At 34.5% G+C, this 27583-nt stretch overlaps 1 protein-coding gene across 4 annotated transcripts in view; it reads right to left on the bottom strand.

Annotated features, from left to right (window-relative positions):
- BTAF1 (B-TFIID TATA-box binding protein associated factor 1) overlaps positions 1 to 21626 on the bottom strand; it is an 88646-nt gene extending 67020 nt beyond the window's left edge. Inside the window, exons 1-4 of one of the 4 annotated variants that reach the window (XM_016151288.2) lie at positions 21312 to 21626; positions 8632 to 8755; positions 5275 to 5389; positions 3616 to 3762 (exon numbers count right to left, since the gene is read on the bottom strand). In XM_016151288.2, the coding sequence (XP_016006774.1) occupies positions 3616 to 3762; positions 5275 to 5389; positions 8632 to 8755; positions 21312 to 21325 (400 nt within the window). In that variant the 5' untranslated portion in view covers positions 21326 to 21626. Of the gene's footprint in view, positions 1 to 3082; positions 3191 to 3615; positions 3763 to 5274; positions 5390 to 8631; positions 8756 to 14504; positions 17310 to 21311 lie in introns of those variants that run through there. The other 3 variants (XM_016151287.2, XM_016151289.2, XM_016151290.2) reach the window with 3 other exon arrangements.
- Positions 21627 to 27583: the final 5957 nt, after the last annotated feature.

The following is a 27583-nucleotide window of genomic DNA, read 5'->3' as shown; positions in this document are numbered from 1 at the left end:
GGGGCTTGTATCCAAAATATTTAAAGAACTCTTACAACTCAATAATGAAAGAACAAATATCCCACTTTAAAAATGGGCAAAAGATCTGAACAGACAGATCTCCAAAGTAAATATACAAATGGTCAATATATGAAAGATGTTCAATATCATCAGTCATTAGGAAAATACAAATTAAAACTACAAAATATCACTTCACACTCACTATTATGGATATAATCAAAGTCAGTTAATAAGTTGTTAGCAAGAACAATCAGAACCCTCATATATTGCTGGTGGAATGTAAAGTAGTAGAGCGACCTTGGAAAACAGTCTGGCATTTCCTCAAATGGTAAAATACATGACCCAGCAATTCTACTCTTAAGTATCTATACAGGAAAAATGAACACATATGTCCACACACACACACACAAAAAAAAGACTTGTACATAAATGTTTATCGCAGGACTATTCATAAGTGCCTAAAGGTAGAAACAACCCAAATGTCATCAACTGAGAAATGGATAAACGAAATGTGATACACAAAAAATAGAATATTATTCAGCCATAAAATTAAATAAGACCACGTCACATTCATTAGGATAGCTATCACTAACACACACACACACACACACACACACACACACACACAGAGTGTTTAAAGTGTGATTTAAAAAAAAAAGCTATTCTGAGTTGCTGCCTAGGCATTTTACGGTATGATGACCCTCCTCATACCTAGAGTCTGGACATTTAGATAAGCACTTGAGCCTAGCATTCCCTCCACAAGTTTCAGCTTTGCTTTTTCCTGGGGCATGTTTAAAAATAACCACATAAGAATTGAGCCCAAGAAAAGTTAGCAACCTCCCCAGCAACCAACCACCTTATCCACCCCTTACCCACTATAACCATCTTATAATAGGTGCCCACTACCCTGTTTTCTATCCCCTGCTTTCTCATGACTCAGGGTAGAAAACTGCTTGTCTTCCCCTTCCCACCCTCCTTCAACCCTTCTACCATCATCACCTCCCATTCATTTCTGGGAACTCTAAATCATAATTCTTGTGGCTTTACTTCCTTTCTATGAGTATACTAAAAGTGTGCCTTCCATCAAAACCACCCTTGGGTTTTCACTTTCCCAAGGCAGGAGCTCAAATGCTGAGGAAGCTACCTGTCAATGACCCTGTGTGAGTGGCTTGTGCTTCCTCATTCAGTAAGTCATAATCTACATATTCTTAATTTAATGCACCAGTACACCAGCTATGAGTCTCCCTATACAAACAAGGATGTGGTGAAACTGGAAACCTTGTGCCTTGTTGGTAAGAATGTAAAATGGTATAGCCACTATGGAAAACTGTATGATAGTTCCTAAAAAAAAAAATTTTTTTAATAGAATTACTATGATCCAGTAATGCCACTTCTAGGTTTATACCCAAAAGAACTAAAAGCAGGAATTGAACAGATATTTGCATACCCGTGTTCGTAGTAGCATTTTTCATAATAATCAAAAGGTAGAAGCAACCCAAGTATCCATTGATAGATGAAACAAAATGTGGCATAAACACATATTGGAATATTATTTGGCCTTAAAAAGGAAACACATTCTGACACATACAACATGGATAAACCTTGAAGAGATTATGCTAAAGTAAGCCAGTCACAAAAGGACAAATACTGTATGATTCTACTTATATGAAGGACCTAGAGTAGTCAAATTCATAAAGACAAAGAGTAGAATAGTGGTGGTCAGTGGCTAGGGGATAGGGAGAAATGGGAATTGTTGTTTAATGGGCATAAAATTTCAGTTTTGCAAGATGAAAAGAGTTCTGGAGATTGATTGTCATGCGAATGTTAATACTACTGACCTGTACACTTAAAAATAGTTAAGATGATAAATTTTATATTATCCATAGTCTACCACAATTAAAAAAGATACACCATGTAATAGTAATAAAATTTAGGGAAAAAATGAAATAAGTACTGAATATATTACAATATGGTTAAACCTTGGAAACATTCTGCTAAGTAAAATAAGCCAGTAAATGTCCAGAATAGGCAAATCTATAGAGACAGAATGTTGCTTAGGGCTGGGAAGAAAAGTGAAGGAGGTAAAGGGGATAAAAATGATAGCTGAAGAATATAGGGTTTCTTCTTCAGATATGAAAATATTCTAAAATTGACTGCACATATCTGTTAACAGACTAAAAACCAATGAACTATACATTTTAAAAATTGACAAACTGCATAAAATATGAATTTTATCTTAATAAAGCTACTTTAAAAAAATTTTTAAGGCTGTTCTACCTGGAGGAAAAAACACTAGGCATCCAAAAGAGAAGATTGCTATATAACAAGTACTCTCATCCAGGGAAAGTCCTACAGGGGAAAAAAAATCTACACAAATGAAAAAAAAACAACAACAATCCTCAGACCAGCATCTATACTAATCATGTATGTATTCTTCATGTATAAGAGAAGACAAACACAAATGAGCAGACATTTCAAAGAAAACCTAAATACAGGGTTTTAAATGAGAACTGTTCAGTACACTGTGACTAACCAGCATTTAAAACTGAGTTCTAAAAATCTGGGTTCCTAATCCTGGTTATATATTAGAGTCATAAGCGGAACTTATTCTTTTATATACAATTTCCTAGAGCTGTCCCACAGATCTATTTTATAGTAAATCAGTCCCTAGGATAAGACCCAAACACTATTTTTTTTTTAATGACAAAAGTGATACTTTTTCTCCTGGATTAGAGCCAAAGATCTATGACAATGTCCACAGGTACCCTAGTAAGATTGGTAAACTTACTGTTTATTTTTTTCAAATTGCAAAGTTTTTGAAATGACTGCTACCTTTCTTATTAAAACTATGCTTTTCCAGAACTTAAGCAAATTTTCCTCTTAATTTTCTCCAAAAACAATTAAACTAGATCTTTCAATAAAAACTATATTAAGCAAAAGGGAATGGGTACCTGACATTTTTTTAAAGATGTACAAATTGAAGAACTTAGAAAGATATGCTTTGACTAACAATTAACTTAATTAACAACAAAACAAAACACTGTTCTCTTTTTGTTTTAGTCACAAGAACTTATTTACTTACAGAAATCCATTAAAAACATCAAGGTTTTTTCCACTCAAGGCATCAATCTTGAATGGCCAAAACATTTATTTTATATCCAGATAGATTCTGTAAGTTTAAAGATAATGGGACAGTTACCTATCCAAGATTTATTTTTCATTTTTAGTTTTTGCTTTGGTCACCGTCATGAGTAGATCCAATTATTTCAATATTTAAAAGACATAATAGAAAAAAAGCTATCATAAAGCCTCTCAAATCCAGAATTGTAAAAACATTACCATAATCTGAACTACTCCTGGATTTTAAAACTGTTCAACTGAGGCTTGGGCAATACTTTATAATTTCTATATTCCATAATAAAATGGCTGCTAAAATAGTAAAATGTTATCTATTAATGTTGCAAATATATAGTACATATTCACTTAATGGAAGAAAAATATTCTATTGGTAGCTTTAGACCAAATACTTCTGGTTATCTTCCCCACCCACTGATGACTGATACATTGCACACCAAGTAATAAATTCAGACTTTCTTCTACGGGACTACTACATACCTGATTTTTCATCTTGCACTTCAAATTCTGCACCAGCAGATCCCAACAGTGATGCCCCATGTTGTAACAACCTGCATATATCAAATCTGTCAAAATTCAATCGATCTGTAGTAGATGAATCTTCCATAGCACTTTCTGAAGTAGGTTCTAAATGAAATTTTAAAAATATTTAATTTGATCATATAGCCAAAGTGTAAAAGGAAAGAAAACAGCATTACTTGGGGTAGATGGATAATATTTAAGAAAAGTAAAATGTGAAAGGAAGTAGAAAAGCTCTTACTCATGAATAAACTAGTTGATGGCTCCCCTCCTACAAACTAGGAGAATGTTAGTGGGTGTATGTATAGCTGTTTTTGACTACAAAAGTATGTTTTATGAAGAAATGTATCCCCATGTTGAAATCTCATGCTGTCTCCACTTATCATTAACTTGTTTAAAAATAGTATGAGTTTATTATAGTGCTAAATTGGAAGATAAACAATTCACAGACTATATTCAAAAAAAAGACAAAAGCATCATTCCTTCCTTATACCTGAGGAATATCTAGGACACAAAGCAACTATTCATTCACTAGAACTCACTTCTCATAATATAAAGCAAATTATAATCTCTTGGTAAATTGCTAAAATTATATAGCGATCTGAGGCCCAAAAACAGCTAAAAAATGTTCTGTATTCCTCCCCCAAAAGGTTATGCCATTATAAATTTTAAAATATATTGTAAAATTGTTCACTGGCTTAATGGTTTACAGCTAGCATTTGCATGTAATTAATTTGTAAACTAAAATATAATTGCTTGACTTAAAGAGAATTAGTGATGACAAGTAACCTTACCATAAATTTTAATGCTAGTATAAGTAATTTAATAAGTTTTGTAGATAAGAATCTGAGTTCTAATATCTCTATATACCAAAATAAGCAGGAATAACAAGCTTGAAAAGTTTTTTCCTAAAAATAAGTCATAACTTCTTCTAATTTGTATACTTCATTTGATGAGAGAAAAGACAAATTAACGTCATCACTCAAAATAATAACAGGTGCCAGCAAGTTAAAGCAACAATTTCAGACAAGCTAAGACTTATGATAAAAGTGATGTTATCAAAGCAACTTGAAAATGAAGACCGGTTGCACCATATTAAATTTTCCCTTAATTAAAATGTGCACCTTTACACATTTTTCACAGCATACACTCATTTTTAAATATCATTATAGGCAATAAAATAATTTCCACTACAAGACATCTAAGGGAGATATAAAAAATTAAAGACTTACCTGTCCAAATATCCATATATAATTGTACTTAAATTTAGAAAATAATTATACTAGTCTTCCAGCAACAACAAAAAAATAGACTGTTTAAAATATTTACTTGTTATTGTTTTAATTTTTTAGGACATAAATTCCTTGAAGAAAGTAATAATCTCTGTAAATCAAGCATGCCATAGAATAATTTTTAAAAATATATAAAATATTTTATCCTGCAGTTTTTTTAAAGTGTGGTGAAAATCACCTTATTCATGTCATTTCCTGACAAGGCTATACTTAAATGCATGACTTAAACCTTTAAATTAAAAATGAAATTGTTAAAATATAAAATGTATAGTACAGTTAATTCTACAGTTAGGTTTTTATTGCAAGTAAGTTTTTCAACTTAAAGCACCTTGTTTGGTTCTTGGCACTGGATTCCATTCAGGTACATTTTTCACTATAGCTTCAACAGCTTGTCCTGCTGCAATCCGAGTATCCCAGTTTGTACTCCGTAAGTATATCAACACCTTAAAAAATTATAAAATAAAATAGTTACTTACCAAAAAATGTTGTTTGTTCAAGGCAGAAAAGAGATATACAAATTTACTTATTAATTTATAATTTAGAGGCCCTCAAATTTATATAAAACATCTTAAAATTATTAAATCATTTATAAGATTCTATCACTCACAGGAAATATCACTACGCCTTAAAAAAAGAAAACAGGAAACTTTAAAGAATGCTTAAGCACATTTAAGAAACAACACAGCTTTTAACACACTAAATGCCAAGTATATATTAGGTCCCATTAATGCAAAAAATTATAAATACTAGCAGAAAGAATGAGTTCAGCAAGATTGCAAGATATAAAATCAATATACAAAAATCAATGTTTCTATAAACTTCAATAAACAATCTGAAAAAAGAAAACAATCCCATTTGTAATAGTATCAAAAGTATAAATTACTTAAGAATAAATTTAACAAGTGCAAGACTTGTATGCTGAAAATTACAAAAATTCTGAACACTGTTGAAAGGAATTAAGATCTAAACAAACAGAAAAGCCCATGGATCAAAGACTTAATATTGTTAAGATATCAATACTCCCTAAATTAATTTACAGATTCAATATTATTCCTCAAAATCTCAGCTGGCTTTTTTATAGAACCGAACAAGCTGACCCTAAAATTTATATGGAAATGCAAGGGACCCAAAATCACCAAAACGATCTTGAAAAAGAAAGTTGGTAGACTCACACTCTTGATTTTGAAACCTACTACAAGCAACAGTAATCAAGGCAGTGTAATACTAGCAAAGGGACAGATACATAGATTAATGAAATAGAATTTAGAGTCCAGAAATAATACTATGTGTTTACGGTCAACTCATTTTTGACAAGAGTGCCAAGACAATTCAATGGATAAAGAGTAGTTTTTTCAACAAATAGTGTTGGGGCAACAAAATAATGATTTTGAACCTCTACTTCACACCACACACACACACACACACACACACACACACACACACACGAACTTGAAATGGGCCATAGGTCTAAAATAAGAGCTAAAAACTATAAAATTCTTAAAACATCGGGGTAAAACTCTGTGACCCTGTGTTAGATAAGACCCAAAAACACCAGTGATATTAAACAAAAAAAAATTCAACTTCATCAAAATAAGTAACTTTCGTGCTTCAAAGAATACCATTAAGAAAGTGAAAAGACAACCCAAAGACTAGAAGAACATATTTGCAAATCAAATACCTAATAAGGGGTTTGTATCCAAAATATATAAAGAACTCTACAACTCAAAATAAGTACAATGAGATAACCACTTCACACTTGCTAGTATGGATATAAATCAAAGTGAGTTAATAGCAAGTTCTGGTAAGGATGCGAAGGAATCAGATCTTTGATACACTACTGCCAGGAATGTAAAACAGTGGAGCCAGTTTGGAAAACAGTCTGGCAGTTCCTTATAAAGTTAAATACAGTTATCATATGATCCAGCAATTCTGGAGGTATATATATCTTAGAGAGATGAAAACATATTTACGCAAAAACTGTACATTTTCACAGCAACATTATATAGTATAGGCCAAAAAGTAGAAACCACCCAGAAGTTCATCAACTGATGAACAAATAAATCTATTCGTATCCACACAATAGAATAATATTTGGCAATCAAAAGGAATGAAGTAATGAGACATGCCACAATATGAAAGAAACTTGAAAATATTAAGTAAAAGAAACCAGCCACAAAAAACATTTATAAAAAATGTTCAGAACAGGCAAATTTATAGACAGAAAATAAATTAGTATTTGCCTAGGACTGGGTATAAAAGTTAAAGCAATGGAGTGTGACTACTAAATGGGCATGAAGCTTCTTTTGAGGGAGGTAAAAATGTTATAAAATTAGACTATAGTGATGGTTGCACATGTCAGTGAATATAATAAAAGTCATTGAATCATACACTTTACATGGGTAAATTATATGGTAAATTATAATTCAATAAAGCTGTTTAAAAAACAAAACTGAAAGGCATCAGAAAAGCAATGAGGGCAGAGAAAAGAGGATAGGAGGTAAGAAGATGCTAAAGACAAACTTTGCCTCTTTTGGAATTATTTGATGGCAACTCATATGCTGGGATCGGAGTTACAAAGACTAGAACTCACTTGAAAGGCTATTTTTCAGTTCAGTGCAGATTAGACTGGTTCACTGTTTCCAGTTTCATTCAATCCTCCTCTCTTCCCTTGGGATGAGAAGAAATGGGTATGCTTCTCTATCCCTCCACCTTACACATGGGTATAATATTGCCTAATATACATCCTACTTTCTGAGAATGTGAAGCCTGTAGATGTCAAATCACTGTCCACCTACATCTTAATAGAAAGTTCTAATAATATCTAAGCAGGGAATACATTGGAAAGAGAGTCACTATTAACTAACGGCAAGAACTACATAGAACAGATTTGCAGATAGCAACAAAGGACTTAGAACTTCTTCATATGAATAGGTAGGAACAAATGAGAATGAAAGACAAGGTAAGACAGGTGGCAAGAGAGGTATCTTGGAGTTTCCAATGTCTGGGCTATTATATTGTTCCCTCATCCTATCTCCTATTCTCTCCTGTGCCAAAGTGCTTCAGTTTTTACTTTGCATGCTGTTCACTATCATACAGACACACTTCTATAAGTCCACAGAGTTCAGTAAAAGTACAGCCATTGCTTAGGAAAAGAACATGGGCTAGAATTATGAAAATACTGATCCACCAAAACAGAAAGCCTCCACTTTCAAAAGGATAATAACTAAGTAGGTAACAACAACTGAGTATGTAACTTCTCATATATTTTAATCATTGTCCATTAGTACTCATCCATTTGAAGACTTATCAACTATGATATAATTATTAGCCATAAAGAACAAGTTAGACCACTAACAAACTAGATTAACAACTTAGTCCATTACCAAATTGGGTCAGATTCAAATTTGTGCCACAGATAATAGGTTCTATGTTGTCAAATCCCTTAAACAATTAAACTCGATGTAAAAATAACAAAACATTTTAAATCCTGTGACAAACTAAATTATAAAGAAATAGCAAAAGTTTTAAAATCTCTGGAGAAATGTTAAGATAGTTAATGAAATCTGAAGACTACAAATTGTCACTAAAATAAGACAATTTCTGTCTTTAATTTTATGTTCCTAACCATGGACAAATTTCTACAATTATATTACACTAAGAGAGAGAGAAAAAAAGGAGTTCTTACTTTAGATAAAAGATTATTTAGTTCATGGGGATGAAGTTTCACCACTTCTCCAAGTTGCTGTGCAGCAGCTTTTCTTGTAACTGGAGTAGTGCCAGTATCCAGTAAGATAAAAAGACGGTCAAGCCTAAAATAACAAAAATATAATGGTTATTCTGACATGTGTTTTTTCATATGTATAATTTTGAGTTAAATGCATTGAGTCTCTGTGTCCGAAGAACTAAGCTAGGGTTGTAGGACATTTCTACTCTCAAGGAACTTGCTATGAGGCGAGGAGTGAACGGGCAAGGCAAATATCCAAATAAGTAGACTATAAATTACAATTAAGATACAAGTCAGAAAAGTGCTTTAAGGACTGGGAACAGAAAGAGCAAATACTATATCTGCAACTGTGTAATACTGAAAAGGCTTCATTAAAGAAATGGTGTATGCGAAGGACCTTAAAGGCAGAATAAGATTTCAATACTGGAGTTGAGGTGGGGAAAGGGAAAGGGAGAGAGACACCTGGAAGAGGGAATAACAACAACACAGCAATAAGAAAAAGGAACTAAATTTAGGGGGGTGAATAACAACTTGATTGTAATTCAGGGTGAACTTAGAACAGCAGGGGAACTTACTGGATTTTGTTAACCAATGTCACCATAAAAATTAACTAATTGATTAAAAAAAAAAACGCTGTTTTGAATTTCCTAATTATTACATTGAACTTGTCGAATGCTTTGGCTAGAATTGACACATTGACAATATTGTCTTCCAATCCATAAATTTAGAATATAATTGCAAAAAAAAAAAAAAAAATGAGAGAGAACAGCAGGAGCTATCACTATCAAAGAAGCCAGAGCCCTATTGTGGAGACTTTTGAATGTTCGACCATCAAGATCTTAGGTCAAAGAAGTGATGGGACTGGAGCTGTTTTAGGAAGGCTAATCTGACAGCAGTATGAAGCACTGAAGTAAAAGGGAAGAAAACACCTAGAGAATTTTAGGCTAACAGTGCAGACCTGAACTATAATCATGGCAAAATTAAAAAGAGGTTAGGAGAAACACTGAAATAAAACATATATGGTATAGTAACTAAATGAAATGTTAAGGAAATGAAAGGATTCTGAGAAAGTCAATCTTAGAAAACAAAGATGTCATTAAAAGAAATGTTAAGAACTAGTGAGGAAATGTTATGACAAATTTACTAGCGACAGGGACAAGATAGCTAGAAGAGACCAACAAAGATAGTTGGAATAGAGATTTGAAGTTCAGGAGAAAGTTGAGACTGAAGTTTATAGGTATATGAATCATCTGTATAGAAATGACGAGTATGGCAATAAATAAGATCTGAGGAAAGACTTTATAAAGGCATATAGCATAATGTCACAAAATCCAGAGCCACAGCACCATGGTTCAGATCTCACTAATGAATAAAGTTGGGAATAAAATACAATGCCTTATACCTAGAATAAGTGGGGAGAACTGGAAAACTGTTACTTTGTATTTGGGATATAGGAAAATCCTAATGTTTTAGAAAGGAAAGTCAGAAGTAACTACCACCAACTGTCCACATATCATGTAAGTCAGTGGTCCCCAACAATTCTGGCACCAAGGACCGGTGGTCCTATGAGAATCTAATGCCTGATGATCTGAGGTGGAGCTGAGGCGGTGATACTAGTGCTGGGGAGCAGCTAAAAATACAGATAAAGCTTCTCTCCCCTTGCCAGCTACTCATCTCCCACTGCACGGCCCAGTTCCTTACAGACCATGGGCTGGCTGGTACCTGTCCATGGCATGGGGGGTGGGGACCCCTGATATAGGTAAACCCCTTTGCCATACTATTAATCAGGCTTAATGAGACAAGTAATGAAAGGAAGGCAGCTTCATATATGGAATAAATATGTACTTTAAACAAGATGACAAGGAGCAAGGTTATATTGACTGTGCCCAATCCTATATAAGGGGAGATTTAGTGAATACACTTTTGGATTTCATCAAATGAAGAAGAAAAAGCAAGTAAGGTCCCAAAGCTAATCATGAGTCTTAAGCATTAGACTGGAAAGAGGACCCGATTTTTCTTCTGGGATTCTTTTTCTTTCATTAAGAGCTAAAATAAGTTCTGAAAGCCTTTTATAAGACAATCTATAAAGGGGAAATGAAATGAGCAGAGTGTTTTTCTTTTTTTCTGGTAGTATTTCTCAAACTAGCCAGTCACTAATAAGTACAAAATCATTATAATTGGTAATAAATATAACTAACATAGATCCTTTTCAGTCAAGAAAACTAAGAGTATTATGAAAACTTTTCAACTACTTCAGAACAAAACACTAAGAGGAAAGGTTCAAATTTTATAATTAAAGGTTCATAAAAAGGGCATATATCAAGAAAACTATCGGAGGCTACTAAAACTAGTGGCATAAGGAAAAGTAAAACATAGGTTTTGCTTCCAATATACTGAGTGGCTCAGAGTGAATATAAAGGAATTAATTTTTATAAGACATGCAAAAGTTAATTTTCTTTATACATATACTATGCATGGACACATCTCACCTTATTCATTCAAAGCTATCTAACTACTTGCTTTTATCATTCATTCATCAGTTTTTGCTACAGGATTTGGTGAATAGTGACTTGGAAAGATAGCAAGACAAAAGAAAGGGAAAAAATTTTTCTTCAGACAGGTGGTGTCCTTAAGAAGTTCTAAGACTAAGTCAGACGCCAAACCCCGTCCCCAGAAAATGACTTCCCTCCCTAATCCCATACATAACTCTCAGAATGCCTTCTAACTTATTTTCATCTTTAAAAGCAGTTGTAATATTTATTAGAACCCTCTCTGAATGAATATCTGCATATTGCCGAGACCATATGATTTTGAATGCCTATACTCAATGAAATTTGTGAAAAGAAAATTTAAATATCTACGAACAACTTTCTGTTAAGTATCTAGACAAATACTCATTTAAACCTTCTATATTCTACAATCTTCTATATTGCGGCAGGCAAAATTACCAAAAATTTTTTCCTACAAAGAATATATTAGTTTTAGGTCAAATTTATGATACAGTGGACTTACAATTATATATGCTGCATGTATTCATTATAACAGTATTGGGCTCTCCTGTATGTGTACAGTTTACATAGATCCAGGACTTTCCTATAGGAAACAGTGGTAAAATAGAAAACAAACTAGACTGGAAACAAACCTTTAAAGGTCCCTAATAAGACCTACTTCTGTCACTTATTAGAGGACTTAGGGAAGCTCACTTGGCTTAACCTCTTATTTTGGAGGTAAAACTAGATAATTTAGCTGTATTTTATAGCTTCACATCATTGCAATATTTTTTGTAGGTTTCTTTTTCCTTACATAATATAATGTTTGTCATATCTTTAACTTATTTGGTGCCAAGCTCCTCAGACTGCACTTCTGTAAAGATTTCACCTACTTCAAAATTACTTTTCCATGATGGTGTTTCTAAATTTTGTGACCAAAAGCAAAGTTGGCTGCAAAATGAACACTCTAAGGAAGTGACAATACTAAGATGTTTATAAATCCACGTGTAAAAAGTTAAAAGTGACCACTCAAAGTTTCCCCCAATTATTTCCATATTCCTCAGCTCCAATTACCATTCTCTATTCCTTAAAAAGAAATGGACTACTTAACTGAGTAGATCTCTAAGGTATACAACACAAATGATCAAGTTCTCTCCTTAAGACATCTCAAGGTTGGTCTTTACACTTATCCTGTCAAATAAAAAGACAGTCCTCACTCCTCAAGACTTACATACTATCTCATTGTTTTCTTCATACTATTCCATTCTATCATCATTCAATTATCCTTGAACCGGTACCTTAAATCACTGCCTTATTAATCTATTCCCTTCCATCTTCAAATATGCAGACGTCTGTCTCTAATGAGGAAATAAACTGCTTAACCTCCATCTTGTAGAACACTTTCTTTTTTACTGCCAAGTATCTAGAACAAGTGTTTAAAATCACTTCTTTTATTTCCTCGCCATTCAGTTTAATCCTTATCAGTCAAGTCTCTATCCTTCTCTACTAATGAAATAGCACATTTGACAAAGTCATCAACGAACCTGTAAGATCCCGATCTAATTGTTTTGTAAATCCAATTTTCTTAACTCTCCTATGATAACTAATTATCAGCAAATTCCCCATTCTTGAATATTTTCCTTCCTAAGTTTTTGCAACATATTACCCTGTTCTTCTCTGAACTGTTCAATTTTTTCCTTGGTTTCTCTACTCTTACCACCCTTAATATGAACATTCTCCCAGATTCAATCCTTGGGTGCTCATCTCTCACCAGTTTCTCTGTTAGAAAGCTATAGTATTTGTTAAAATTATAACAGTTTGAATAATTCCCAAATCTGTCCCATCTGGAAGGACTAGTGCTACTGTTTGGTGAGCATAACCCCATACTAATATGATCTTACTGCCGGATTTACTTCCTAAAGCACCCTTTGATCAAATTACTGTCTTTACTCAAACTATGAATGGCTCACCCTTACCTATCAGATAAGCAATCAAAAACAAAAAAGTATCTCCTAAACATGGACTAGTTTGGTGTTCACAATTTGTCTATACTGTTTTTCCTCCACCTGGAATGTCATTACCTGGTTCAATCCTTTAGATAGCTTCCATCCATCAAGATTTAAACTCTTGAAATCATCTCAAACTACTATACCACAGAGATTACTTCCTCTTCTGAATTATCATCTTGAATAGCCATTTTGGTATTTATTATGCTTTGTTTTGTGGCATCTCTTACATTGAACTGTCACATGATGTCTCATGCTCATTAAGTGTCACCTATTTCAATGATTCTTTTGCTCCCCCATAATACTTTGCACAGTATCTCTACACAGTATTCAACTATTTGTTGAGTAGTTCATTTACTGTAATTAAAATTATAAAGAAAAGTTCAAGTTTTTAAGGGGCAAATTTAAGTAAGATTTTTAAGCAAAAAAAAAAAAAAAAAGTTTGTATCCTTTAAAAAACAGCCATAATCTACAAAAGATGTATTACATAAAAACAAGTTATAAAAATAACAAAACCAATGGTAAGGTAATGTTTCAGTAAGTGAAAAAAATCAACACAGCATTACTTCAGCATTTCGAACATCAAGGCTGTTATGTCTGCTCCAAAGAGCAAGTTGAAAGAAACTGTGTGGCAGGCACTGTATTCCTTCAATAATTTCTACCTTTCCAAAACTTTCCTTTAGTTTCCTGCTACCCAGCCTCATTAGAACCACACTCCTGCCCAAAGATCTTTGGCTCCTCTCTGACCTAATGCTGATCCTGTCTCTCAGCCATAGTTTCTCTTGCCTCTCTTTTCTGCCAAGCCTTTTATCCCCATGCCATGTCATGTCACCTCTGCTCCTCCACCAGCCAACTGCCTTGAAGGTAGTAGATCGGCTCACTCTCTTATCCAGTTCCAGGCCTGTTTATTCTTACATCTTCCACTTTGGTAGTAATCGAATACGCTTCCCTGAATAGAGGAATAGGGACACAAGAATGTTTCTTTGGTCTCTTGACTCAAAGCTCCTTTTGGAGTTCTCCATTCCTCTCCAGGACAGCAGATTAGATACCACACAAAGGACTAACAAAGAGATGTACAGACCAGGATCCAACAAGAGGGCAGTCTGACCTGTTACCACAGGGTAGCCAGCTAAGAGGCAAGCAGGGTAAGCATCAGGCCACAATGGAAAAGGCTAGTATAGGAAACTGGTGGGAGAGGGGGAAAGGCCTTGAGACAGGATCAGTATTATGTTGAAGCACAGACAGAGCACTTGGTGAGAAAAAGGTCCTGAAGGAAGCTATGTAGTCAGAAGAGTAAGGAAGTTAAAAGAACGGCTAATTGGGAGAACACAGTACTTACCACAAGACTTCTTTTGGCTAAACCTCTTACAGAAAGGCTAGTAGAAAAAAATGCCATTCTTCATTTTCTGAAGGATAGACAGATGGCAAAAAGATAACAGATGTCACCTGAATGCAAGGTACCAAAGACTGTAGAATAATTTAAATAAAACATAAGGCAATTACATTTGACAATATCCACTGCTTATGAATTTACTGATGATATGAAATCTGGTCCATGTTCAATTTGGATTTTAATTTTGAGATAACTACACAAGACATGATTCATGTTTTATTTACCAACCTAGGATTTCAGGTAACTGCTATAAAGACTACCTATAAAAAGAATATGTGGAAGTTTGTAGAGGTTATGCAAGCAGCTGCAATCTAATCCCTCTTCTTTTCAGCTCTTTGCATTAATTCATAAAGACATAAAAAGAAACCAAAAGAAATCAAATGCATTTTGAACTATGACCTAGATTACTACTTCATCCTTATTAAACAAGTATATGTTCCATTTCCATTCCTAAGCCATCTGAGTATGGGGAAAAAAGGGTATATAACTTCCTCAATCCACTTCCAATCTCAATAGTCTCAGATTAAATTTAATCTCTCTGAAAAACTGTAGATCAACAGAATACTTCATAAAGATGGCTTTGTAATCTTAACTTTGTAACCTTAAAAGAGAATGATCTGTCAAGTCTGTCCATTTTGTTGTGCATTTTTTACATTTAGCAAAAGTGCAGTAAAATTTAAAACAAACTACTTGAATTTTCACTTTTCTGTGTTACATGGGGAATAAAAAAGAAAACAGATCTCTAATATGAACACTGTACTAAGTCCCACATGTTATCATTAAGTGAGAAAAGTTATGGTCAAAAGAAACAACTTCCAAGAAATTCTCCAGACTGGTGTTTTAAAATGCCTATCTTCTAGTTCATATTATGGGTATTCTGAAACTACACTGTTACATTCTTTAAACAAGTAGATTAACCTAACATACCACAAAGAACACTAAGAATCGATATAAAGATGTGAAACCACACCAAAGCCAAGTGCATGGCCAGGTGCATGCTAATTAAATTACATTTCCCAATTCCCACTCTAGAACATAAATTCCATGGGAATGGAGAATCCATTTTTGTTCTCTGCTATATCTCCAACACCTAGAACATAGAAAGCATTCTGTAAATACTTGTTAAATGAATGCTGAAGAAATAAAAGCAAGCTGTGTTATCTCCTTCAGGACATTTTTTTTCTAACCTCCACCCCATCCAACAACCCATACAGAGCCTTTTGCATGACTTTATCTTAAAGATAAAATTAGAGTTCCTTAGCAGAAATATCTGTGGTTTTAAAACTTTATGCAGAATTGCACACTTTAAAATGGTTAAAGTGGGAGAGCATTGAGATCTCGCTCCATCATGTCGTCAGTTTAAAATGGTGAATTGTATTTTGTGTATTTTATCACATTTAAAACAAAACAAAAAGCCCTCCTCTATATAAGTTCTTTGAGTAATAAACCAAAGATACAGAATTAACTGTATGGATTAAAATGGAAAAGTTCTATAATGCATGCCCTACCTTTCCTGGCTTCGTTGTCCCTAAATTTAAGTATGAAATATTTGATATACAGTAGTCCCTCAGTATCTGAGGGGGATTAGTTCCATGACACCCCTCATCCTACCCCTTGGATACCAAAATCTGTGGATGCTTATGTCCCTTATATAAAATATCACAATACATTCTTGTACATCCTTCCCTATACAGCAAGTCCTGGAAAAATGACATTTTGTTCAGCATTCTTTCATTATAACATTGATGAGATAATGTGACAATAGGAACTTCACTCCTGTTTATACCAATTAGCCAATGGTAAAATCGGTTTCGTTATATATTGTTTGATATATATAGTTTCCCTTCAAGTATGAGAATCTCTCAACAACATTAAGTGAGGATTTACCATACTTTAAATCACCTCTAGATTACTTGTAATACCTAATACAATGTAACTGCTAAATAGTTGCTATATTATATTGCTTAGGGAATGACAAGAAAAAGTCTGTACATGTTGAGTACAGATGGAACCATCTTGGCCTAACTACACCGTGCATTTAGTAAGAACAGTAACTACCCACCTCCCACTCCCTGTTTTCAATCTGCAATTGGTTGAATCCACACATACAGAATCTGTGCATCTGATGGGCAGACTACAACTGTAATTTACAGTAATCCCTTCTGTCAATCCTATAATGAATAGAAATTAGTAGTACAGAAGGAAACACAAGAAACCTATGGTGTCCTATAGGTAATTAAGATCATTTCAGCATTTTCCCTGTCATTAGGAAGACTCTACTAGAACCTCCCCCACATCAAGAAACTTCCTTTTATTTGGCAAAACAGGCCCGTGGAAACAATGTTTCTCTGAAATATCAGCAGTGCAGAGATAGAATTAACAAAACTGGGTAGAGATCTGTTCATATGTAGCAATTTGTTTCTTCCATAAGAGAGTATGTTTCATTTTTTTTTTCCTGAATCTTTTCTGAACAGTGCATCATTTTCAAATGCAAAAGTATGTATCACAGATGTAAGGTATGGCTTCTAACACAGTCAAATCATAATTACTGTCTAGACATTTTAGACATGATCTTTACAGCTTAGCTCACTGAGGAAAAAATTCTCTAAATATTTTTAAATTTTCTTCTATATAATCATATTAGCTAGTCAATGTACAACAATTAACTGAATCAATTGTGGCATACACAAACTAAGATCTCAAAAACAAGCTTAAAAATCTACAGTAAGTCATGGAACCCAAAAATGTCACAGATTAGCCATCTTTTTTTTTTTTTTTTTTTAAGTTTACTGGGATAACATTGCTTAATACAATCATATAATTTTCAGGTGTACATTATCATTTGACATCTGTATATTCTATTGTGTGTTTACTGCCCAAAGTCCAGTTTACTTCAGCTACCATATATTTGATTCTCTTTACCCACTTCACCCTCCCCTATCACCCTATATTTGACCCCCTTTACTCCGTCCACCTCCCCTCTTCTCCCCAAACCCACTAGTAACCACTAGTCTATAGATCTTCTGTAATGAATATAATACGCTTTAACAATCCCTCTGAGGTTGCCTTTCTTTACTGCTGATTACCAGACCCCAACTAGGTGACAGATGATACTGAGAGAAAAGCTCACAAAGTAAAACAAAAGTATTCAAAGATTTAACAACTGTGATTTTAACTGTTTTCAAGCAACACTGAACACTTTAATAAATAATTTGTCTTTTTTGCTGAGGTTAGTTTTGTGGGAGCAAGTCAAGTAGCGAGTGAGCTTAGCTCTCTTTCCAGCATTCACATCTTAAGAGCAACATTGTTCTCTACTCCTACATTTTTGTATACTGTCTCTTTTATTAAGGGTCTAAAGGAGAAATACATTTTTCAATAATATTTCAGTGAATTTTACATAGAACTTCAATGTTATCAATGTACTTGCAATTTTAGAGTCGCAAAGTTTATGATGTGTTGGGTTTTGTTTTGGGGGGTTTGTTTTGTTTTGTTTTTATGGTGCAAAATTTAAATCACCCAGCATCAAGAATTGACCATTCGCTTTCATAATTTGCCAGTCTTACAATTCAAAGTACAGTAAAACTAGGCCTTTATAAAACTCTAAGCAGGGTCTTAAAACTTTGATCTTAAAAAATGCAGGGTTACTTTAGATCTAATTTGCATTCTAAAATGCCATACTATCAAAGAATTACACTATACTATAAACTTTTAAAAACAGTTCTGATGATACCCACTGTGTTTTTAAAGTTATAAGCCTGGTCAATATTCAAAGCTATAGTTGAAGTTTTTCTTCCTGACAAAAAACAAAAACAGAAAACAAAAACTGTAGCTAAACTCAGAAACACTCACTGAAAACCAGTGGAAATAGTCTCCTATGTATATACGTCAATTATGGTAAATCATGACAGGTATTAAAACAAGCAACAAAATCATTTATTTATTCATTTTTTGAAAATATACTGAGCAACTACTAGGAACCAGGTACTCTGCTGGGATAGAAAGATCAGACATACTCCCTTTCTCTCACAGTTTATGTTAAACCAAGCAGAGGAGAGAATAGACAGTTACAAAGTATGATAAATATTACGATTGACAGAAGTATACATTGGTGCAAATAGCTCAAATGAAGTAAAGCCAGAGGAGGCTTCCTGAGCCAACTGACATATAGGCTGAGACCCAAAACAAAAGGTTGATTAGCCAGACTTGGGGGAAGGGGATGGGGGGAGGGGGGCAGAAAAAAATGTTCCATAGATAAAGAGAAGGATGTAAGACTATAGATTCAAAATGAAGGCGAATGAAGGAAAGAGAGAGACAGAGAACTTGACACAAGACGAGAAGCTAAAAATATGAAGCAGGAATCAGATCACAAAGGATCTAGTAAGATGTTTGTTAAAGAATTTGGACTTTATCCTAAAGCAACAGAAAACTATTGGGTTTTAAGCAGAAAAAAAATGACATTAATATTTATTAGCAAATAATATGGCCATGGTGAAGAATAAATTAGAGAAGCCATGGGAGGCAGGAAGAACAAGGGGCTACTGTTGCAGGTGTCTTGGATTATAGGTGATGGTGGAATGGAGTAGGATTGTGGTAATTGGCTTGCAAAAGGGAGGAAAAAAAAAAAAGATTAGAAAGGTAGAACTGACAGGATTGGGTTTGGTGACGGGCCAGATTGGGGAAAAAGGTGGGAGGGAGAAGTCAAACATTATTTTCAGATTTCTGAACCTGGCTACTGAGAGAATGATGGTACCAACTTACTATTTCCCTTCAGTTGGAAACATTGATAAGATCCTAAAAATATTACTCTTTTCCCTTATGTACACTGATATAAAAAGAGCAAAAACATTTTCAGATTTGATTCTGGCAAATATGATTTTTATCTTTTAAACCATCTTCCACCTATTCTGCATAAAATCATATTAAAATGAGTCTGTATTCCACAAGCACACACCAACAGGAGAGAAAGAAAATTTAGGAAAAACAAGACAAAACAAAACAAAATATGTTTAGTGCATGAAGAAGGCCAGCGTGAAATTAAAGTTTGCTATTCAGAGTTAATCCTCAAATGAAAAAAGCAACAACTAACAGTATCCTCAAAACACAAGTCTCAAAACTGTTTTCTTTGAACCTATTGTATTATTAAGCACAGAAGTAGCTTTTTCATAAAACCATGACGGTTTTTTTTTTTTTAAAGTAGAATGTCACAGAATTTTGGCAAAATGAACAAGAACCTACATAAAAAAGAACACTACCCTTTGAAATCCAACATCAAGAATAAAAAGCAGTAGTTTTCCTTCATCAAACTCACTCGTTCAGAAATTCAGGTGCCCTAAACTTCTGTAAATAGAGTAGCACTGGCCAAGGAGATTAGGATCTTTTAAATACTTTCATTTTGTTTCTATAAAACTATATCTAATACTGTGAAAATACACAGTCAGCTCTAAGAAAGCAACTTCAAGAACTAATCATTCCCTTAAACACTGTAACATCTGCTAAACAAATCTCATATTAAGTTTATGTATTGATGTATTTATAATGTGTGTATATATTTACATGGGAGATAAAAAAATTAAAAGATAAACTTCTGTATTTGCAAAAATTGAAAATACTATTTGTTCTCTTGAGGTACATTTATCTCTCAAAATAAGAATTTCCTCACACTGAATAGATTTGATTAATCTGTGAAATAAAAATTAGATGCTCCATTCTATAGGTACCTAGCAACCTCCTTCACCAACTCCCAGGGGCTTCTCCCACAAATTATTTCATCAGTTATCTAGGGAGTCTGTGAGGGATGGGTTATCATTTCTCTTGTAAAACAGATAAAGCCTGAGCTCATATTGTGCTCAAAGAATGTGTTCAATTAATTGTGAAGAAAAAATGAAAACTGTTTTCTGAACTATCATTTTTCCTTCAGTCTCTGTGGCAGAAAGACCCAATTTTCATGAAAACTTACCTCAACTCTAATGAATTTGGTGAATCCTTCTGACTACTATCAGAGGAACTATCCCCTACTTACATGTGGTCCACTCTATCAAACCTCTGACAGAAAAGTTTTCCCACCATTCTATCATATTGCAGGAAAAGAGGACTTTCCTCCTACAGCTACGCAAATGTCTCGTTGGTTTTCTTAGTTTTCCTAGGCTTCCTGTTGTCAGGCAATATTTTTAAATAATTTAAGATTTGTAATGTATTGTTCACGCCTTAGTTAAGGAAAATGGTACTAAAACGATAATTCGACAAAAATTTAACTGCTGACAACTGAATGTTTACTGCTAAACAAAAGAATTCTACTGTAAGAAAAAGTCCTCAGAACATATCCTTAAAGCCATAAATACCAATTTTTAATGTAATTAGAAGGTCATTTAAATAACAGGACTCGTATCTCCCCGACTTAGTTACTACAAAGCTTTCTCGCGAAATGGAGGTTAGAGATCAGCCTGAGAATACTAACAAAGATAAAAGGCTCCCCTAGAACTGAAAGAAGGAAGAGAAACCAGACAAGAAACGTGGCGAAAAAAGAGAAAAACTAGTTCTATCGTGGCAACGGGTCAATTCCACAAAACATTTTTGAACAGGATTTACTAGTAACCTGAACCCAAAACCACGCAGACTGAGGAGCGAACTCTGAAGTCTGTGGAAGAAGGCGCCCAGTGACAACGGGAACCACTCTTTTCTAGGAGTTGGGGCACAGAGAGGCGACAGTGCCTCGCAAGGTCCTCCTTCCCTCCGCTCGTCAGGAGCTAGACCCACCTGGAGACCGCCATGGCCCGGCGCCGGCGGTTCGAGGTTCCCCGCGAGCTAGGGCCCGCGACGCTGAGGCGCTAGTTTCCAGAGAGCACACCGGCGCAGGCCCAGGCCGCGAAGCAGAGGGGAGCGACTGGTGAGGTGCGGGGCGTCGCGGCACGGGCCCTCGGGCATCTGCCCCGCCGCTTACCCGAGCTTGTCCCCGTCGCGGCCCGGAAGAAGGGGTCTGAGACAGCGGTGGAGATGGCAGTCCTCCGACCCGCACGACTTCAAACCCGGTGCCCCCAACCCCGCTCTTTGCTGACGCAGGCGTCGGCACGCCGGACTGAGCGTCAGCGCGCCGGAAGTGACGTCAGCTCGCCCCGAGTGATTCCGTTCCTCCAGTGAGAGCGAGGAGTACGAGCTGCGTTGTCTTGGTGGCTTCCTTCTCCCCCGACAAAAAAGTTTCTTTTTACTGATCTGAAGAGGGTCATTAGTCTTAAAACGATGCGAGAAGGAGAAATAAGGAGTCCCTTATTTTCTAGAAAAGGGAAAAAGGCAATTTATCCAAGATTCCAGAAATTCTAATACTTGGTCTCTAATTCCTTATGGTTCTTTCCTCATCCCACCAGACTTCTAGAGAAAGCAGATAGGAAGGACCTTAGGATGCTCTAGTCCAGGTAGCGATGCCAGTGGGAATATTGAAATTAAGAAAGATCCGCGATGGCACTTACAACGCGGCTCAAAGTTTCGCCATATTTGCCAGAAGTGTTGCATAGGTATCGAAGAGAAGGCCTTCTGGCAATCATTTTGCCAAGTTTGATTTCTTAATTGTTTATGTTGTTGGTACCATCATTTTCTCAGCCAGATGTGAAAACTCCCAGCCTGTTCAATCGCTTAATTCCTCAGACTTTTAAACGTTATTCTGTCATCTAGTGCAGGCCCTTAACACCTTCGACTTGACTTTTATGATAGTAGTCAAAGTAATACCTCTCCACATTCTTCAGTCGACCCTGTTTTATAGCCATCAACAGATTAATCCTCAAAAACCACTGCTTTTATCATGTCACTCCTCTGCTTCTAAACCTTGTACATTGGCTTCTCATTACCTGAAGAGGCTATGTCTCAACCTATGAGTCTGTTTTTCATCTGTAAAACGAGGCTAATGAGAAGCACTGTAGAAGGTTATGGAAATAAAATGAGATCATGTATTTAGAAGAGCTTACAAGAGCTTCATAAACCATAAAGTAGAATATAAATGTTAGGGGAAAGAAATGAACATAAGTACCTACTCTGTGGTAGGCATTTATCATTCATTATATCATGTAATTTGTAGGCTAGCTCTATAAAGTAAGTTTTAATCTTCACTTGATAGGTAAGGAAACTAAGCCCAAGATCCAAGCTAGTAAATCTACTTACTGTTCATTCATACATCAAATATTTGGCACGTGTTCTGTGTCAAACACTCTGTTAGGCCCTGCTTATATTAAACGAAATACGATTAAACTGATGTTGGAATATCTTCACAATTCAGTCTCCTCCCACCTTCTCAATTTGTCTTGCACCACTGAAATTAACTAGCAGGTACTATTTACTGATGGGATACTGCATTCATTTATTCAGCCAAAATTAAGTACCTATCAAGTGCTAAACTCTGTACTAGAGATTGGGGCTTCAAAAGAAACCAAAACAGAAATAGACGCCCACTCTGGTTGAACTTATATTCTAATGGAAGAAAGAAATAAACATAAACAAGAAAACATCATGTTTACATGCTATGTAAGATAGAAACTCTAGATTGAGCAATTAGGGAAAAAGGAGTTGCTTATGCTGAGGCCTGAATGACAAAACGGAGCCAGCTGTGTGAAGACCTGAAGAGCCTTCCAGGTAGAGGATACACCTACTATAAAAAACGTAAGAGAAGTCTGCTGTGTTGGGGGCCCAAACTGGGAGAGATAGAAAGGGGGCATTATGAGGAATTTGGATTTTACTCTAGATGCAGTAGAAAGTCATAAGAGTATTTTATGCATGTGAGTAAAATGATCTAATATACATTTTAAATCTTTAATATCTAAGATATGTAGTTCAAAATAACATTTAGAAGAGAGATAAGGGCTGATATTATAAGTTTGAAAGGAATAATGTCATAGTTAAATATATTGATGTCAAGCCGAATTGTTTTAAAATCTTTTCTTACCACACTTAACAACTGTGTGTCCAGGGGAGTGTATAACCTTCCTAGGCTTCAGTTCTTTCATCTGGGAAATGGAGATAATAATAGTACTGAATAGGGTTGTGGAGAGGATTAACTGAGATAATAAATATACAGCATTTAACCAAGTGATTGTCACAGTAAACACTAAAAATATTATAAATATTATAAACTACAATAATTATTCTTTTTGTTAACTATGCAACCTTGAGCAAGTGACTTCACTTATATGTCTCAATTTCTTGGGGATAATAATACGACTGGTCCACAACCCTTACCTGAAACACCTGCCAGATAGTCTCCTGAATTTAGAATTCTTATTTATGTCACATCCCAACAGCTTCTAGGGCAGCACCCTGTAATTAAGTACATGTATAGTTCTACAGCAAAATGTATTAACAGCCATGCTAAGAGGAACAAATAAAAGACTGTAAATAGCTACATGGCAGTTCAGGACAGGTTTTGCTGCCAAATTAATTTTTTTTAACTATGATTTTCAAACTTTTTTCAGTTTCAAAACTGTAAATAATGGATCATAAACCTGTAGTTTGTAAAATTGTAAGGATTAAATGAGCTGATTGTGAAACCCTTAAAAAATAGTAAATGCTAAATATTAGTGATTCTTTTTTAATCTCTAGAAATATGGCTTCAAAAACGAATGGCAAACGAAAGAAATATTGAACGAAGAATATTAGAAGATTGATTCTCTATGTGTACCATATCCCCAAATAAATATCAGATGAATTAAAGATCTAAAAATTAAAAATACAGAACTCTAGAAATATTAGAAAACTATGCTGAAGAGTATTTTGAGCTTGGGGATTGGCATGAAGTATTCGAATTGATGAAAAGCAAGGACCTACAACCAAGATTACTAAACCCAGCAAAGCTATCATTTAGAATTAAAGGGCAAGAACAAGCTAACAGAGTTCATCAACACCAAACTAGTATTAAAATAAATATTAGAGGGACTCCTTTATGAAGAAGGAAAAAAAGATAAAAATTATGAATAATAAAATGGCAATAACCACATATTTATCAACGATTACTTCAAGTGTAAAAGGATTAAATGCTCCATCAAAAGATATGGTGGCTGAGTGGATAAGAAAACAAGACCCTTATATATTCTGCCTACAATAGACTCACTTCTGATCATAAAACACACACGGACTGAAAGTAAAAGGATAATAAAAGATATTTCATGAAAACAAAAACAAACAAACAAAAAATCTGGGGTAGCAATACTTACACCAGACAAAATAAACTTTAAAACAAAGGCTATAAAAAGAGACAAAGAAGAAGCCAGTAATTCTATTTCTGGGTATTTACTTCAAAGGGACATGTGTATCCATTTGTTCATTGCAGCATTACTTACAATGCCAAGATATGGAGGCAAACTGGGTGTCCATCAATGGATGAGTGGATAAAGAAGAGATGGTACATATGTAAAATGGAATATTACTCAGCAGTTAAAAAAAATGAAATATTGCCATCTACAACACCACAGCTGGACCTAGAGAGTATTGTGTTGAGTGAAATAAGTTAGTCAGAGAAAGATAAATACCATATAATTTCACTTACATGTGGAATCTAGAGAACAAAATAAACAAACAAAACGGAAACAAACTCATTGGTATAAAGAACATTTTGAGGGTTGTCAGATGGGAGGGGTATTGGAGGGAGTGAGTAAAAAGGGGAAGGGATTAAGAACTACAAATTGATAGTTACATAATAGTCATGGAGACATAAAGTATAGCATAAAGAATATAGTCAATAATATTGTAATAAATATGTATAGTGTCAGATGAGTACGAGACTTGCTGGGGTAATCATTTGAAAGTTATATAAATGTCAAATCACTATTCGTACACCTGAAACTAATATAATATTGTATGCCAAGTATAACTGAAAAATAAAAAATTTATTTTAAAAAGGTATAAATTATCCAGTTAATTTAGACTTTTATATCAAAGTTATTAGATTTATATTGTTATAAGTTATTAGTTATATTGTTGCTTCATGCTAAAGACAAAATAAATTTTAGATGGATTAACAGGAATTTTAAAAATAAAAACTTAATATAGAAAATATATATTAAATTTCATGTATCAAATCTCAAATGAGATTTGATATGGATGTGAATTATGCCTTTCTATGGTCAAGTGGGAGTGGAGCAATGATGAAAGGAGGGGGAAAAGGAAAATCAGCCTAGTGCCCCAACAACAGGTCCATACCCGGGCCTCTGGTTGAAATAAACATATGCAGGAAAGCGTACACACGCAGGTTGAGGATCTTAAAATTGAATTTTATTGTTTTCCCTCTTTAATTCCCCCCACCCACCCACCCACCCGCACACACACTTTCACCCCTGACGTATGGATGTTGCTATTTCCCCTTAAGGACTGGATCTCTGAAGGCGGGGCATCTTACCCCCAAGCACTCACAGCACGCACCTGGATCCTGGTGCACCCAAGGTATGGTCCATGGCTCCACCTGTGGCGCAAACCCAGGACCTTCTGCGTGTAAAGAAGATGTGCTAACCACGACACTATGGAGCCATCCCAAAACTGATTTTTAAAAAATCTACTTAGTCCTATACACTTCTCTAAAAGGTTTTGGATATCCTCATGGGTACTTATACTGCAGTTTAAAGACCACTGCTCTAGGGAACTATTCTTGTCCACAAGATCTCTATAAGGGTGTTCATTGCAGCATTGTTTGTTATCTAGAAAAACCTAAAAATGACTGAAATGTCCATCAGTGGAATGATAAATTAAATATAATATAGCCACATAATGGGATGCCAATAGTGGTAAAGTAAATTAACTAGATCTACATATGCCAATATGGACAAAGCTCAAAGCCATAAGCTGAGTAAAAAAAAAAAAAAAAAAAAAAAAAAAAAAAACAAGATAAAGAATATTATTTACAATAGAATACGATTTCTATAAATTCTAAAAACTATACTTACAAAGCAATACTATTTGTATTTTTTAAATTATAGGTTCAACATATAGAAAAATATTATGGTTTTGAGATTAATACACTTTATGCATGTGGCAGTAATTCATTCATTTTTTTATTACTGATGAATAAACAGATTGTATGGCAACTGTTTATTCATTCACCTGTTGATGTATAATTTGGTTGTTTCCATTTTAGAGCTATTATGATGAATAAAGTCATAAATACTTTTGTACCTGTCTTCTTGCGGTTCTATGCTTTCATTTACTTTGGGTAAATACCCAGGAGTAGAATGACTGGATCATAGAGTAGGTGTGTATTTAACTTTGTAAGAAAATGTCAGTTTTCTAAAGAGATTGTACCATTTTATATTCCTACCAGCAACGTATGAGAGTTCAAGCAATCAACTTTTCGCCTTGAGCACTGAATTAGCTACAAAAGAAGTTGAAAAATTATCCTTGTCTAAAAAGCTTACAATATAATTTGTGAGATTAGGCCAATCCACATTAAACAAAGAAAATTTGAATATTAAACTGTTCAAAGCTTATTTTACCTGCAGAAAGAAATATGTAATTTTAAAAAACCAAAAGGCACAAGGTCCCCTGCCCCTACCCAATTCACCATGGAAGTTCATTGGGTCAGCTACCTTTCCCTAGGGAAAGAAAAGAAGGAGGTGCTACACAGACTTTGTTCCTTAAGATTTTTTCCTTTGTGGGATTCACAGGGCAGGACTATGTAGTTAATCACTGAAATTGCCAAGATATTTTACCCCATTCTAAACTATTAAGTAGTACACAGTGTGAATTCAAACGGGCATGTTGGATCGCTGATACAAATGAGATTTTTTTAAAATCAATATTAAGATATATATTTTATATTTTCTTATACATCTCACATCATGATGTCTTTTACAGTGTCTTTGTTTGGACTATATAAGAATTTAAAACCTTTCATGCATCAAGGGACACTATGAAGACAGTGAAAAGACAACCTATGGAATGGGAGTAAATATTTGCAAATCATATATCCTGTAAAAAGTAAATATCCAGAATATATAAAGAACTCCTATAACTCAACAACAATGACAAAACAACCTGATTTAAAAAATGGGCACAAGACTTGA

The sequence above is a fragment of the Rousettus aegyptiacus genome, unplaced genomic scaffold, assembly GCF_014176215.1.
Source record: "Rousettus aegyptiacus isolate mRouAeg1 unplaced genomic scaffold, mRouAeg1.p scaffold_m13_p_6, whole genome shotgun sequence".
NCBI lineage: Eukaryota > Metazoa > Chordata > Mammalia > Chiroptera > Pteropodidae > Rousettus > Rousettus aegyptiacus.
This window is presented reverse-complemented; position numbering and strand designations above follow the sequence as displayed.